We start from the raw sequence: 18308 nt of genomic DNA, 5'->3' as shown, positions 1-18308 counted from the left end.
TTCACTTCTCTGTTCCGCAAACTTTTCTTCTACCTTTTTCCCTTGCCGTACATATTCACTTTCCTGGTCCTCTAATCGCTTACTAAAATGTTCATTTTTTACCACCAGATCGCGTAACTGCTTACTGTGTTCGTCCATTCTCCGATTCGCTTCCTCCTTATTTTCCCTCATCTCCCTGCTTAATTCAGCTTTAGTTTGTTCTAACTGTTCTTTAAGTTCAGATTTAGTTTGTTCTAATTCACTTTTAAGCTCAGATTTAGTTTGTTCTACATCTGTTTTAATTTGTTCCAATTCATTTTTTATTTCAGATTTACTGTCCTCTATCTTACTTAACATTAACTTCATCATTCCCATTAACTGATCATTATTATTACTTTCATTGTTAGTGTTTACTTCCGCTTCGCCCCCCATCCTACTATCATCTGACTCCATACTGACTTCTTTCTGCTTGCCTTCACTCTCCATACTACTTACACTTCTATCTTCAATTTCCTCTACAAGACTACACAACTCTTCCTCTGAACTCAATACATTATTGCCTTTTATCGCCCGTCCACTGCGCAACATCCTCTCCTCTTTCGTCTGATCAGCCATGACCCTTCCCACAATCAAACACTCTTAATGAAACGTGGATATCCAAATTTTGCCCATAATACGAATTCTGATATTGTTACTGTTATTAACTGCTCCGTACTTAATGATTTTCTCGCCACACGTTGGAGCGGCATTTATGTTACTTCCCCTCTCGGAGAATAATCATCAAATGAGAAATGCAACCATTCAAGCTAAGGGCGCCAATCTTTAAGTTGAAGACTTAAAAATAAAATTTATAATCAAGCTTGGACGGACTCTTATCACAGGGGTGGGGTGATAGTGCACTAATCATTAAGCAGGAGAATTAAAAATCAAAAGGCTAATTAAGGCAGATTGATTAAAGTAAACTAGAAAAATACTATTTATTATATTTAATATAAATGACGACGGTTTAACGAGAACTGAATTTAAAATAGAAAATGAATTTAATAAAAAATTGAATGACTCTACTTCGCGAAAACTTGCAATATCTTTAACTCGCTTGCTCACCATGTCGTCTTGTTCTGCTGGTCCTTGGAAAGCTTCCCTCCTTGTAGCGGGAACATCACCGTTCGTCTTTGAGATCTCTTCATCTGCAGCTCAGTACCATTCCTGCCTTGCCAATTGCACCCACCACTAATTGGAAGATGACTTCAAAACTAACACTCCCTATTATGCTCTATCCCATATATTGGAGATAAGCCCTAAGTCATAGTTAGAAGAACCACCTTGGGTTATATGGAGAGGATACTCAATTAAGAATCCTTCCAACTTTACTGAAAATGTTCTCTGAAGTTTCATTTCTATCTAGATTAAAACTATCTATTGACTTAGACTGGTTCAAACCGGTCTTATAGCCGTGCTGTACGTACTTCCTGATAAGAGTGGCTATACACCCCTCATTCAGAATTTCTAAGTATCGAGACGAAGAATCAAGTAGAAAATCAAGTAGAAGCTGTAGAATAACTCGTAGAATAATGTAGAGAGCGAATAAGAATGAATAAGTCATGCCACGAGCTCCAACACGTCCTTTTATAACCTTCTCTCGCGCTAATTACAGGTCGCTTACACGTGGTCCAATCAGATGACACGTCTCTCCCCACTCCAGATATTAGAGTTGACGGGTCTTAACTCTGATATTAACTGTTCTTCTATTGGTCCATTCTCTCAGTATCCATGGCAATATGACGCTCCTTTCAAAATATAGGCGTTGAATAGTTTGAATAATTCTGGTCGAAATACGGTAGCTTACGTTAGGACGCGTGAACACGTGCTCGCTTTCCCAGAACTTGATGTCTAAATTTGTCCTTCCTCCTTCCTCGGTGATGTTGCAAGATAAAGGAAATCTACTGCAAGTTAATTTTAACCGACTGTCGCAAGAATCTAAGTGAATATGAGGATATTCAGCCCTCGTTTACAAGTCGTAGTTACAAAGTAATGAAATGATAGTGAGCAAATGATTAAACATGAATTATAATACAATTACATACCAAAATAAATATCATGACGTTAAATTCCTGAATTAATTACACATAATAAAATTAACATAATTACACTGTAACGTCTGGAACGTTACAATTTTAATAGCTTTTCACCATTCACTGCATTAAAGACCATCATGCTTTCGTAGCCAACTATTCCTTTGCACTCCGTGAATAGTGTTGCCCCTTTAACTTTGAGAGGTAGAATGCTCCACTTAACAAATTCGCGGTTTCCGGTTTCTGAGCAAATCTTTTTAGCAGCAAACATGTTTGTCTTCTTATCCATCAGACGTTCATCTGTTCAGTAGCAAGGTCTAAATACAGTAGTTCCTTACACAAAATTTAGGAGGTATCTTTCTCAAATGTCTCAGTAATTAAACACCTCTTGTTAATTGAAAATCCATGTATCTCACTTTAGAAATGGTAAAAATTCCCAGTTGGTTTGTGAACTCTGTTCAGAGTAAAATTACAGTAATAAAGTTGCTACTTCATTCACAAGTAGTCTTAACCAAAATCTTAGCTCTAAATCAATTCTTAGCTTGATTGACTGAAACATCAACTAGCACATAAAGCTCATTTAAGGGGAGACTGTAATCCTTATACCGACAATGTTAAAGTACCAACTTTAAGATACATTTTCCTCAGAGACCATACATTCTACAACATACTTAAACAAAATTCTCAGTATAAGTCATGGAACTATTATAAACATGGAGAATAACTTCAAGGAAGTACAGAGGGTAATTTCAATTTCCATTTTAAGCACTTGAAAATGATTTTCAAGAAAGATACTATTTTATTCCAATAAATGAGAGTCCAAAATACCATATAATGAAAAGAATGAAATTCGAAAATTTCCATCAAAACTGACTACAGTCTCCCCTTTAATTGTGCCTATTTAACAACTTTTTACTTAAAAATAATATTATATTTATATTATCACTCTTATTGCATGGCAGGTCATTGATAAAATTCAGTCCCAGTACCATTTCCTGTGGAATACAAAACTTTGACCTCAGACAATGTGCCATTAACTACAATCACCTAGATTCATGCTTATACTTGCAACTGAATACTGTGTTAGACTGTAATATTCCAGTTTGCTACATTATATTCTACAGTATCAAGTCATTAGCTTAGATCACTAAATGTAGCATGAACAATTTCTTTCTCTTTAATAGATTCCAGAAAATCCCTCTATAACTGCTGGGATCCACAGTGCTGAGACTGAGCAGAAACTAAACTGATTGTCACTGACTAACTTGTTACCCTAAATATATTTTATCAGTCATATACTAAACAACCTCATATTGAAACATATTTGAGATAATGTATTCTGTGGAGATAGTTTACAGCTTTCTGCTTCAGCTATATAATATTTTTGAATATTGTAATTACTCTAGATACCTTTAGAATCTTTGGAAAAATACCCTTTATAAAATTGGCATGAATTCATAAAATGGTCATACAATACTATTTAGTGTCCTTCTTATGAAAGAATTGACATTTTGTTATAATCTTTGTTATGAGAAACTATCCATATACTATTCAAACTGCAGAATGCTTCTGAAATGAAAATGATAAAATATGAAAACTGTTAACTAAATTGTTGCTATTTACATCGTTTGGTATATCATTGACTGAACAGTATTTTCAGGAGCCAGTGTAGTCCAGGTTTAACTTAACACATGTACTATACCTAGTTTTGTTTGCTTATTTATATTTTTATTGTTTAAGGCTGGGTTGTTCCTTACACCTAAGTATAGTTATACTAGTGTATTATGAGAATAATTCTAACTTTAAAATGTCATAGGCCTATTTTGATTATGTTTGCAGAAGTATTAAGAAACATTTAGACATTCATTTTTTATATCATTTAATCTTCAGAAAAATTTAATTTACATAAAAAAATAGAATAATTAACAATGTATAGGAAAACACATGATCTTAAAATCACATAACCACTTCTTTTGTCTATTCTTGTCTGTTTCCTGCATCCGTGTCTTGTCCTCCCCACTAATCCTGCTGCAGCATCTAGGTTTCAACAGTGTACACCTCAATTATTTCCTCTATCCTCCATTAAGAAAGGCATTGTGTGAAAATTCTGGATTCTTACAATATTCCCTCCCATTTATGAGTACTCGATTAACAATTTCTACTTGGTTAATTGCTGCTCACCAGCTTTTTTCTGTTTATATATATTCGGCTTTTGTTATCTTTCTTACCCAAGCATTTAAGAGAACTTCAGTGTAAGTTTAACCTTAACTGAGTAAAAGACACCAACAAAGACACGAATGTTCACTGTCTTTAATGATTGTGTTATTTTAGTTCTATAAACACAAGTTACTCAACAGATATGGCTTATTGCACATTTTTGTTTAATTTTTTTTTTTTTTTTTACAGGAAATCAGACTGATCTGTAGTTTTGTTAAATGCTATTTATACCGGGCGAGTTGGCCGTGCAGTTAGGAGTGCGCAGCTGTGAGCCTGCATACAGGAGATCGTGGGTTCAAACCCCACTGTCAGCAGCCCTGAAGGTGGTTTTCTGTGGTTTCCCATTTTCACACCAGACAAATGCTGGAGCTGTACCTTAATTAAGACCACGGCCGCTTCCTTCCCATTCCTAGGCCTTTCCTGTCCCATCGTCGCCATAAGACCTATCTGTGTCGGTGCGACGTAAAGCAACAAGCAAAAAAAAAAAAGCTATTATATCTAACATTTGTAAATAAAGTAGTCAAAAGTGTCAGTCTGATATTGGAATAGGCCTAAGTGTAAATATATTATTTATGCCATGATTTATGTGTAAATCTACCACTTTAAAACTTTCCACTTTTGTAGGAAAGATTTTAATTATAATGAAATATTTTTTTCAGCATGGAGAGAAGAACTTAGAAAATGTAACACATGAGGAAGCTGTAGCAACCCTGAAAGCTACTCAGGATCGAGTAGTACTACTCGTTGCCAAACCAGATAGAGTATACATGCCACCACCACCAGATGTCTCAAGCACACCACCCCCACCTCGTGAGTATCAGATCCACTGTCCACATTACATAGCTGCTGCAGTTTTACAGTGGATCTTCTGGGTTCAGTCTCGTTTATATTCAGTACCCACTAAATGTCTGAAGAACTCAACCCCTACTTCTTGAGTATTATGATTATTTACCTGTTTTCAAATTTGTCTACTTCCCAAATTTTAGTTCCTTTTATTTTCAGATTTTAATATTTATAAAATATTGTTCATGATTTTATTTTACCTCCACTAATACATTTCATCCTCAGAGTAATTACACTTTTTGCGTATGTATATTTGTCATGAAAGTCCAATATCATTACAGGAATACAAAATATTGAGGGAATCAATTCCAAGATATATTTTTGCAGTTGAAAATCATAGTCTAATTTGTGTTCCTGCACTATATTGGATAAAAATTCATTTCCCTGCTTTTATTCTCTCTCTTGTGAAATATTTAGCTTGTGGGTTTATGAAATTACAACTGAGGTGTTATTGTGAATGGAACTATTTGCTTATGCTCAAGATATTTAATATGATTTGCAGTGAGCTTTCTTTTTTAACATCAGTGCTTGCATGAGCATTTTCTGTACTCATCCATATTACTCAGATCCAGGTCTATAATTATTGGAGAAAGCAATTTATACATTATCTCACCTTTAGTTTAGACTTAGGATGACTTTACCATGCAATGATCGAATATGCTCTGCAAAATTAGCTGATGGTCGTCTATTTTGTTTTTAATTTGCATTGTCAGTAAAGGGATTTACACCATTTATGGTTGCTTCCTTGTAATGATATATTTTGTATTTTATAATGCATATAATAATGTTTCTTTATTGTTATGAGCTTATTTTTGTAGGTACTGAAACAGTAGGCTGCTACTTTATATAGACAGTTCAATGCAAGTAGGTTGTAGAGTAATGTTCATCATCAATAAATATATATCATTACGCCGACCTCTTTCATTAATTCATACCACCCAAGTAAAAATGGCACTTGGAAAGAATATTTAAAGTGAAACATCTTAATATTATGTGATTGAAACATGTATCTTCCATATAATATTGTCTTTGGATTACCTACCGTTTCTTCACAAACCTCAGAAAGTTAATTTACATTGTTCTTTACCCAATCATTGGGATATATTTGTTCAACTGACTTGTAACTTGCTCTCATTCTGTCAATATTTTACACTTCATCATTCCTATGTTTTTGTTAAATGGTGCAAATGTTAACAAGCCATACTTAATCTACTGCATTGACCAAAATTACTATTCTGAATCAAGATGAGAAAATACGTTTCAGCAGCAGTTCCTCTACTACTGTAACCAACTGTCTGCATGTTGTAGCTGTCTATTACATTCGTGCCTGTAAATTCAAGCTCTAGTATTAATATTTTCCAAGTTATGCTATGAATTTTCTTGCATTATGAATCTGATAGTTGTAATTTGTAATGTAAGATTTAGCCCAGAATTACTGGGAATATTCCTATCACTCAAGGCTGCTGTTTGTGATGTGTGTTTGCTAGTGCATTTCGGTGAATTTTTAATCAGAATGTGAATTGAATCGTGAGTTGATGTAGTATGCTTGTGGATGAATGTAGCAATTAAAACAATTAATAAATGCTGGCATGTAAAAAATCCATAAAATCAGGTAGGTAAGCATCAGGGAAATGAATTTTTTTGTCTTTCAATTAAGATGATTCCCTTAAATTTACAATCAGTATTATCATAATAGAGGAAACATGCTAAAAGCAAGTACAAAATGAAACTGAGTGTGTCATATATATATATATATATTTATTCAGTCCTCCCTGATGTAATTCTAAAATTATCACTTTACTTATATACCTATATATATATATATATTTTTTGATTGAGAAGTACATGTTAGTTATCGTGAAGTACAGTATCTATTTACAGTCATGTTCTGTTAGAACTTCATTGACCTGTAATTAAGGCATAATATCAAAGCAAATGTCCTGCTATGTAATCACAAATTAGCATTTTTTTTTTAAACTGTTACAATCAAGCTTCTGTTCCTTAATTTTGTTTTACATTTTCTTTAGATTATACTTAATGAACAAAGTTTCAACATAGCACATATGCTATCGATTTATCTGAAAGGTGGGGGGCAGAAATATCTGGTAGCGTTACAGCTTGAGGGTATTAATTTAGCCCTTCTTTAGGCCTTATTTATTCAGTTAGCTTCTTTATTTCAAAACTTGATTAATTTATTTCCAATAAAAAAATTTTCAAGAAATACATAAATAAATTTTAACATATACTTTATGAATATAGATGGTAAAGCACATTAGTCATCTATAACTATATGGCTTTGCCTTTGCTGGTGAGATGTAGTGTTTACAGCAAGGGCACTCAGTTCTGTGGCAAAGGAAAAAATTCTAATGTAGTCAGGTGTTTTTCTTTCAAGAAAATGATTTAAAAGTCGGTATTGTGTAGAAGTGGTAGGGGATACCATGGGTGGTATTCTACCATGGAATACAAGTCACCATTCACCTTCCAGGTCTAGGCCCCCCCCCCCCCCCCTAAAAACTATCTTATGGGCACCCATGGTTTACAGTGCACTATGTCTTCTAGAATGGGCTAGAATAAATATGTTACTTTCATTGACCTGTCTCAGTCTCATCCTTGACTTTGACAATATGAAAGTGACCGAGGTATGAATGATGCTAATAATACCGTTCCTTATGCAGCCAGTCCCTGTTATGAATGGTATGAAAATATCACTGGGTCGGCTGGTGCATGCATTTCAGTGGGCTTGGCAGACTGATATGTAATAGCAACTTCTAGATCAGTGAGAAAAGTAACGGGAAACTACCTCACTCTTCATTTTCCTATTACTCCTCTATAGCGATACGTAGGCTATCTATGACAGCTGTTGATGGAACTGTGGAGGATCAAACCAGCCTTCAGGCCTTATACCCAACATAAACACAACTATATGGCTATTAAATTATATTTAGAGGTATCATAGAGATGAAGCTTCCAGGTGTGTAGAATTGAATGGGTGCTTGCAAAAAAGGGCTAACCAACATTTTGTCAGAACAGAGATAACTTTACAATGGCGAAAAATGAAAGTATCCTCCAAACCAATACATCATATATTCCGTCATTAGACGGAGTAAACAAGATCAGACATGTTTCGGCTCGTTTGAGCCATCTTCAGTGAAAAAAATTAGGGGGGTTGGAATAATTTACATAATATGAGTTGAAAAAATGCTAAAAAACATAATGAAAGCGCAAATGAAAAAACAAACAAAAGAGAGCATATACGGAAACAAAATTAGCACAAATATACAATATTTACATCAATATGCAGAGCAAAAAACAACTTATTGTGACAAAATTCAGTGAAACAGGTGTTAATTTGAAATAATAATAGATACTAAAAACTGAGTTAACCTAAGAAACAAGGGAATGAGAAAACAAATGATGTAGATGGAAATGAATGATAGTAGCACATGGTGAGGTTGTGGACCTCATAGTTTACAAACTATTGGTTTATAAAAATCACAAAACAGTTTGAAATCGCTGTCAAAATCGTCTTAGTGGAAATCCATCACATCAAACTGGTCAGGAGGAGAGCGGGAGCAAACATTTTGAGAGAAACCAAGCCTGAATTAACCTGCAGGCGAAAAGCCTGTGATAAGGAGAAAAAACACCATGAAATTTAAGGTTTTAGAAATAGCAGCATTCTCAATATCTTCTCAATCTAGCGGTCCCTTTCCTCATTATTGTTTCATAATGTTGGCTGGTGTTTTGCCTTATTATAGAGGGGTCGGAAGAGCCGCATATAAAAATATGAGAAGCTGTGTTAGGTGGAAGACAGATGCATAGTAAATTGTAGTAATCTAGTGGAAACCGTCAATGAAGTTCTAATCTGTAATGGAAAAAAATGAGGTTGTATGAGAAACATGGGTTGATAAGTAAAAAGTGTGGAATGGTTGTGAAGAATGCTTAAACTTACGGTGTGCAGTAGGTGGTGTCTGATCTTGTTTACTCCGTCTAATGACGGAATATATGATGTATTGATTTGGAGGATACTTTCATTTTTCGCCATTGTAAAGTGAAAACCGTCAATACGGAATGATTCTAATATCTTGTAGTAAAAGAACAGAGATAAATCAACTTTTGCAAATGTCAAAAAACAAAAACTATACCATAAAAATAATATTTGTTTCATTATTTTATCTTGATGTAGTAGCCTACCTTTAAATTATCAATACCATATATTGGAACTGTAGAAAAATTAAAAGTGCTTGGAAACATAGGAATATAAAAAATGGAAGAAAATTGACTTCTGCATTGACCTAGCTATAGTTAATAGTTTACCTTAGATTCGTAACCAAACTTTATTTTATGATCATACAATACAATAAAGGTGTTTTATACAGTAAACTAGACATAAAGATGCTTCAGACTTATTTTGAAATATGACATAACTTTCCCTCATGGGACAATCATCAGTCATGGGTCATATTCTAACGCATTGGAAAATGATTCCTCAGTCACTTCTTGGCCATTGCCAGCTGTCAGTTCTCTGTAATACTGGTGATATCTTGCAGGGACATATTCATTAGCTCAAGCAAGTCCTTAAGCTTTGCTGGCTTTATTGGCCTTGTAACACTGTACTTTGGTGACAGCCGAATACTAGCAAGTGATGGCCGACTACCATTACTGTTCCTTTTGTGAAGGTCAACACAATCATATTCCTCAACAATACCATATGAATATTTACAAAAATACTTAAATGGTACATATTTCTTAAATAGTATGCCTGAAACTTTACTAATTAGTACCCTTTGCTTATTTACAGATACCCTTCTCTTGGTTACTTTTTCTAGCAAAGGTTGAGTGCTCACAAACTTATCACTTGTCATTTTTACTACTTGAAATGGCTTTCTTACTCTAGCTCTTTTTACTAAATCCATCCATTCATCTGGCACAAAAACACAAACACCCACAGCCTCTAGTATGCATGGGAATAAGGTTTGCTAACCTACATATACAGCAACGCCATCTTTACAGGCTCCTCCGTAAACGTCTGTTAGCCCGATTTTGCAATAAAAAAATTGATCAAAATAAAATGGCATAAAATTAAAAAAAAATTGTGGTCTAGCCGTGTGCAGCCCTTGTTAGGCAGACCCTCCGATGAGGGTGGGCGGCATCTGCCATGTGTAGGTAACTGCATGTTATTGTGGTGGAGGATAGTGTTATATGTGGTGTGTGAGTTGCAGGGATGTTGGGACAGCACAAACACCCAGCCCCCGAGCGATTGGAATTAACTAATGAAGGTTAAAATCCCCGACCTGGCCGGGAATCGAACCCGGGACCCTCTGAACCGAAGGCCAGTACGCTGACCACTCAGCGAACGAGTCGGGCAAATGGCATAAAATTCAAAGCGTCGTATCTCATCACAAAGGATTACCTCATGTTAGCCCAACTCACAGAAGATACTTTGAACCTTCCGCAATGGATGGCAGCACATAACTAATTTTTTCCAAATTTGTTGGTTAGCCCGTTTTTGCGAGCACCCATTCAATTATTTAGTTTATTTTCTGGGTTGAACTATGTTGTTTTCTGTACATTATGTACAGTTTGATAATGTTTTGAATACATTGTAGTATTCTTTGTCATGGCGACTGAAATACCTTTACTCAATCCGAGGTAATCAATCTCTCAGGCAGCAATCACACTACAAGAGTGGTTCCTGACCTTGCTCTATATATCCTAGTCTTTCTGGCTGATGTAACCCCCCTGGCTGTCTTGTAAGAATTCTGGAAGGTATGTGTCACAGCCGAGTGGTGGGGCTAGCCTGCGCCGTTATGTAATAGAAGGTTCGACCTGTGTGTTTATGTTGTGATCTGTAGGTATGTCTTAATTTATGTGTGATAGGCAACCAAGAATTACTGATTTTATATCCTTCTTCTAGTTTCATATTATTCGGATGTTTCTTGATTTCGATAATTATTGTTACTTTGCCTCCTCTCTTTATTTTTGCAGTTTTACTAATAATTTTTCTATGGATTATAGTGAAATATTTCTTTCAGGCCCATCAAGTAAAATAGAATATTTTTTAATTCAGCTAGGATTCAGTTTTCATATTGTGTAGTTGTTATCATATTTCCTGTCTTTATGCTACATAATTTCCTTTATCTGATCCAAAATGATATAATAATGTAGGTAGATAGTCATATTTAGATCACTGAAGTTACTTATGTTGCTGCTCAACCGTGATTTTGGGCTACCCTACAGTGAAAACAAACCTATTCTTGAACCCAAACTTAACATCCACTTTTTCTAACACATAAGGATCTTTTACAAACTTTGGCTCGATTTTATATCTTTAACTTGGTCTATAATTATATATTTTAAGCTTATCAGGGATGATGATGATGATGATGATGATTATTTAGTGGATTTTGAGGTGGTCTTCTAATCCTCTGATTTGTGGTTCATGTGGATCAGACTGAAAGATACCTTCAAAATAGTAGGTTCACTGACAAAATCTAATTTCTACAGGATTATTATTATTATTATTATTATTATTATTATTATTATTATTATTATTATTATTATTATTATTATTATTATTATTATTATTATTATTCACATAACTCTCTTTATTTATGTTAGATTTGGATTTGTAGATGGTGATTCTATGAATTATCCTTCTCAACTTAGTTTTATCAGAATAAAACATGAAATAATTCCATTCTTCAGTTGCTTCATTTAATGGTTTGGTTCAAATTTTGGCCCTTGAGACCAATTTAAGGTTTAAAATGAAAGTTTCAGGAATAAAATCCCATATTATATTAGAACTTATTCAATTTTTTAATAGGCATAAAGACAATTTTAGGTCCATATTTTAAATATTTGATATATAAAATTATGGTAAAATAGTTGTATTAGTTTCCTATAGTAACAGGTTTTTCTTTTTCCTTTTTTTTCCTTCTTTTTTATAATTACTTGCTGTCCTTTCATGTATTAGTGTGGACAGTGTGTTGTGCAATTAAAGAAGGCATTTTTCCATGACCATGTTGAGAATGGACAAATAGAATGAAGTCAAGTAATTATTTAATTTAAGTCCGGCTCCATGGCTATATGGTTAGCATGCTGGCCTTTGGATACAGGGGTCCCGGGTTTGATTCCCCGCAGGGTCAGGAATTTTAACCATCATTGGTTAATTTCTCTGGCACGGGGCTAGGTGTATGTGTTGTCACCATAATTTCATCCTCATCACGATGCGCAGGTCGCCTACGGGCGTGAAATTGAAAGACCTGCACCTGGCGAGCCGAACATGTCCTCGGACTCTCCCAGCACTAAAAGCCATACACCATTTTATGTCATTTAATTTAAGGATCAGCTTATTTGCATATTATGTAGAACAGGTCAATGAGTTTAAATTCAATTTCATTACAATTATGTCTTCGCTTGTAATTTCTACAACACACTTTTATCCTCCACACTGTTGCCTCACAGCACTGATGAGATCAATTAGGATATTGAGACATCATCTGTGTGCATCACCATGTTGTTGCACTTAATGTCCTGTAAAAAACAAATCTTTCTCTTTAATGTTTATTTATATTTCATTTCCAGAGGAGGCCATTAATTGATTAACTTCCTGTAGTACTCAGGCAAATTAATTTTTAAGAAGCATATTTCTCATGGATGATCCTTTTAAGCACTGTTTTTCAGTTATTCTATAATGCAGTAAAGGCTGAAAGTCAGTGACAGAATTTTTATGAGCAGTAGTTTAATTACCATTGCACAAACTTCTCGCATATACTTTTAAAATAAAGCAACATTGTTAATCCGCCGTTCATCGTGCTTAAGTTTGTCATGCAGTTGGTCGCTGGTGAGCACGGCGCTCACCATTGGAATTATTGGAGTTATTCTGATTTATTTCTATTGTTTTGTTATATTTTATCTATGATTTTGTTTTCTCGTATCATTGGGTAGGGTTTAGGGCTATATTTATTAGAGGGCAGGAAGAAAAGCATTAACATAACCTACTTTATTTGTAGATTACATGAAAAAGAAGTGTACAGTATCTTTTGTTGAATAAATTTAGCTTATTATTACATATAAGTTAGATCATATTTGAACATTTGTTATTACTAGTCTTGCAACAATAGACCTTCACCAATAATATGTTCTTGGCACAGTAAAGTTTCTCTGAGTATTTGCAGCAGAAGAAAGCAAAACTAGTGTCATGAAACTGCATAATCAAAGTTTCTACAGCAAAGGAAACAAAACTAGTGTCAGGAAAATAAGCTATGAAACTGCAAAATCAAAGAACAAAATGTCTTGAGTGAAATGAATGTATGTCCACTTCTAACCACTCTCACTATTATTGTCATGTCCAATGATCCCGTGACATTGCTTACATACTGGAACGGTGTGCTCACCACATATAAATTTAAGACAGTCTCCACACCTTGATGTCTTTCTGTACTTCTTTTTAGGACAGAAATAGCACTTGAGTCTAGCCTTCATAGTACCTTCCTCAGGTTCAGCTTCAGCTCTGCGATCTTTCTTTTCATGTTCAGCTTCTCCCAGCTGTCCGAATCTCAGTTCTCTGTGTATTCCTAGTCCCCTCGATGCAGTGTGGGGCCTGGTGAGTTCTAGAGCTAAAGTCTTTAGGTAAACTCTATGTCTCATGATTTTGTTTGTCTGTAACTGGTGAATAATCTTGGAGTTGATGCCAGCAATATCCATCATCATGAAGAACACTGTCAGTGGCCATCTGAAAATAACTCTTGCAACAGTGTACTTTGATCGTAACTCGTCCACCACATCCATTTCACTCTTTGTTAGGTTGTAAAATGTCATTAGTTCTGGCTTCTGTTTTTCACCCGTGCTGTCATGTATTTCATCTCCGTCATGCATAGATGATATCATCAAAACATTTCTGTACTTCTTCGGAATACATGATAGGAGCATAGCATTTTCTCCAAAAGCAAACAAACTGTAGTAAACTTCCCTTTTCCTTGTATTTGCCATCACCGCTGGAACTTCCCGTTTATTCTTTTGAATAGTACCGACAGCCGCAACATTCTTCTTACTCGCTAGTTTGTTCACTAAGTCAGCAGAGGTAAACCAGTTGTCCATGGTTATATTTCTACCAGTTCCCATAATTGGCTCCGCTAGCCTTTTGACGATACTACCAGATTTGTTCTCTGTGCAGAATGGACCTTTGGGTTGTTTACCCATATAGATCTCCATATTGGCAGTGCAAAACATGCGCGCATCAGTCATTGACATTACATTTAGGCCATATTTTGCTGGCGTTCTTGGCATGAACTGCCTGAAACTACAGCATCCGCGGAAGCTCACTAACATTTCATCTACAGTTACATACTCTGAAACACTGAACTTGTCCTGGCAATGCTTCACGAACTCTTGAAAAATTTCCCTGATAACCATAAGATTATCCAGTCTCTTCCTCTTGGCCCTAGTTGCTTTGTCATTGAACTGCAGTGCACGCAGTAACAAATAAAAAGGGTTGTACCTCTTAATAAGGCAAAAATATTCAGGAGCTGTCCCATCCGTGGCCCAGAGATCCTAAAGATTGTGATGAGAAGATATCAACACACCCACTAGGTACAATAGTCCTAGAAGAGCTTTCACTTCTTCTGCATTTGTCTCTAACACATCCCTTGGACGACTGTCATTCAAATAAGAATATTTCCTCTAGCTGCACATTTGTGAATTTTACGATACACCCTAGCATTCCATCAGGGAAGAACAACTTCCAGCAGTCCATAATGGTATTTGCACCCTTCCCTGCACTTTTAACCCCTGGTGGATGGAGAAGAATGTTCCGTTATTTTTTTTCTGCCACCTGGGGAGCATGAATTTTCCAAGTAGTCTTGTTGTCACATCCTATATATTGTGGCCCAGAATTTAAATTAAAATCACCGAGCTCGATAGCTGCTGTCGCTTAAGTGTGGCCAGTATGCAGTAATTGGGAGATAGTAGGTTCGAACCCCACTGTCGGCAGCCCTGAAAATGGTTTTCCGTGGTTTCCCATTTTCACACCAGGCAAATGCTGGGGCTGTACCTTAATCAAGGCCACGGCCATTTCCTTCCCATTCCTAGGTCTTTCCTATCCCATTGTCGCCATAAGACCTATCTGTGTCAGTGCGACGTAAAGCAAAATAGCAACAACAACAAAAAAACATCAAAGACGTCTTCATCTGCCGAAACTTCACTCGCATTGTTGTGGTTGTTTTCTTGTGGACCTTCATTATCGGAGTAATCCATCTTGTGACTCATATTTACATAAGAAAAATTATTATCATCAGTATCTGGCATGGTGACATCATCATCTGATGAATCCTGAAGCCACCTGCGTATGTTACTTTCTTGAATATTCATAATATTTAAACCAACTAATTAATCAGTTCTAACCAAGAGCAGAGCTTGCTAACAATGTAACGCAGTTGGTCGCGGTGAGCGCTGCGCTCACTTGAGAGACACAACACTGAATGTGGCTGTCTGCAGGTAATTGTTTCTCACTTGGTCTCTAACAATGTGTGTTTATTGCTTCATAACACTGGAAAGGGAAGGTAGGTGGGGGTTCAGGTTTCTAGCCCAATAACTGCTGATTCCAAAGATATTTGAAAACAAAGGTGAGTGCAACGCTCACCCTGTGACCAATGGCGGGTTAAACAAAAATTTTGTACTTGTAGGTAATCTTCATACCGGTAGGAAATATATTTGAATTTAAAAATACCTTCTTTGATAAACATCGACAGTGAAGGAGCTTTTGAGTTATTGTAAGATTTGAAAACTGATGTTCCATTCCATAATAAAAATATTTCTGTTGCAGGAATCATTCTGTGTAATGTTCCAATCTATAATAAATATGAATCTGTTGAACGAACCATTTTACATTCTGTGGAGGAAAGATTAGTTGATATTTCTTTGGTACAGTATTTTAATTATGGACATGTAATTATTATTGTTTTTCTCTTCAGCTAGATTGAGTCAGGTTCAAACTATTAACTGATTTAAAAGCAATTTTAGAAATATCATGGTTTTATAAAGCAACTGATATTCTGATGATCAGTTTTTTAAATGACACATTATGAAGTGAACATTAAATTTTTGTTCTTATCTGTATTAAGCCTTTATTTTTATTCTACTTCAAAATTTTGTTTATTGTTGTTGCTGAGTGTGTAAAAGGTTTTCCCATGATCACAGGTTTGATTTTGGCTGAGGTTAATGGCATATAAAGGGTTTTTAAATGCAACAGCTTCATGTTAAAAGCAATTAAAAGAACTCTTGCATCTCTCATCCTAATGTCTGTTCAGATATCAGCTATTAGTATGGCATGAGAACTTTTATTATTATTTCTGAACTTTCTGAAATTATAAAAAGTAGTTGGAAAATAATAGGCATCAGCCTTGCTATAATTTTAGTTGTCTGACTCCTAGGCTAAATGGTTAGCACGCTGGCCTTTGTTCTAAGGAGTCCTGGGGTTCATTCCTAACTGGTTCAGGGATTTTAAACTTCATTGGTTAATTCCAATGGCTTGGAGGCTAGTGTGTGTGCCGTCTTCAGCATTAGATTTGCTCATATATAGGGCCCCTGTTACAGACGTGCAGGTCACTTATAAGGCGTCAACTCAAAAGACATGCATCAGGCTGTGGCCACGGGCCATCATTATTAGGATTATTATTATTATTAATTTATTAGGAAAATGTATCTAGAATACATTATTGTGTTAAGAGTATGTAAATACGTCATACAAACAACATTCCTACAGTATGGTATGGTAAGGTTCATTTTCCTTTATACATCAGCGTAGGAAAATGAACCCAACAAAAATGATTGTGATAGGACCGCATATCAACATGTGGCTGGTAGGCATGACCAGTCTTAAGGGAAATAATGAATAGGAACAGTATTGTTGAATACATGGTATTAGAACTAGGCCGTTGATATGTAGTTTTGAAGTTAGTTGATAATAGTTTATTATTTTATTGTTGTAATTAAACACACATTTCTAGCTACCCTGTAGACTTACTTTCTGTTTAATGTTAGGTCCTATCTATCTGATTTATCAACCCATGATGCTCACATTTTCATGAATGATCAAAAAAAAAGTTCAATGATTTCACTCTAGATTAATAAAGAAATTTAGCTTCATCTTCTCTGTTGCCTTTTATTTAAATGTATATTCTTACTGCATTGAATTTTGAACAATTGTTAATCTATCTCATAATTCATCTCATTCAATTTTTTTTTTTTTTTTTTTTTTTTTTTGGATGTACAAAAATTGTATTTTATCCTTTTTAAAAATATAGTCTTTAAAGCAATTATCCGATGGAGGTAATCCTGATAATCAGTGTTCTTTCAAATTTGTCTTCCTGTTTTTTCTTTGTGCCTGTTATTAATAGTGCACGGTGATAGTGGTTTTGATTTTTTAACATAGACTTAATCCAAAATTTAATTTTCTATTACAATCTGCCAGTATTTGTTCAGTCAGTATTTTCCTCTCTAATTGGATATATCAGAAAATTCTTTGGCATAAATTAATCATGTCTCTTTGAACACATTCTCTTTCTGTTTCTGTGCAGGAAGAACCTGATCTACAACAAACAGAGAGTTTGGATATTTCATTACTCTGTATGGAGTATTATTGTGGATATTTCTTTTTCGTTTGAGTATCTTGGAATGATGTAGACTCTGCTTTTCCTAATTCATACAGTGTGTTAAAACTCTGAATGTGTCCAGTCAGATAAATAGATAGTTTATTTATGGTATTTGAACAGAACTTCTTCTTAACAACTACCATATTTTTTACAATAAGAAAATTATTTCTTCAGCATTTATTTGATTAATCTCATTAGTTCAATTTTGTCTCTTAATTGTAGTTTTTTATGAACAAGTTGGCTATATTTTAAAGTCTTGTACAAATGAAAAACAAGATATTATCAGCTTGTTAGAGGATTTAATGAACAACTTCTGTTTCATAATTTGTATTTTGTTCTTCTGTTACATACCGTAAAACGGGGTAATTTCAGCCACTTTTTCATATATTTTTAAAAATAAAATGTGAAATATTCTCTCTAATTTTCTGAAAAATATAATATAAATTCTGCTATGTTTGTTCTTCATTTTTAAATATGAACATAATTCTAATTGTTATTCAGTAATGAATAATGATTATCGAAATAGTGGCCGGAGTTAGCCCGTGTT

At 34.9% G+C, this 18308-nt stretch overlaps 1 protein-coding gene across 4 annotated transcripts in view; it reads left to right on the top strand.

Annotated features, from left to right (window-relative positions):
• Positions 1 to 18308, top strand: part of dlg1 (discs large 1) — a 961276-nt gene that overhangs the window by 536617 nt on the left and 406351 nt on the right. For all 4 annotated transcript variants that reach the window (XM_067137677.2, XM_067137678.2, XM_067137675.2 and 1 more), the window contains exon 6: positions 4928 to 5078. In XM_067137677.2, coding sequence (XP_066993778.2) covers positions 4928 to 5078 — 151 coding nt within the window. The remainder of the gene's footprint in view (positions 1 to 4927; positions 5079 to 18308) is intronic.

Source organism: Anabrus simplex, chromosome 1, assembly GCF_040414725.1.
Source record: "Anabrus simplex isolate iqAnaSimp1 chromosome 1, ASM4041472v1, whole genome shotgun sequence".
NCBI lineage: Eukaryota > Metazoa > Arthropoda > Insecta > Orthoptera > Tettigoniidae > Anabrus > Anabrus simplex.
This window is presented reverse-complemented; position numbering and strand designations above follow the sequence as displayed.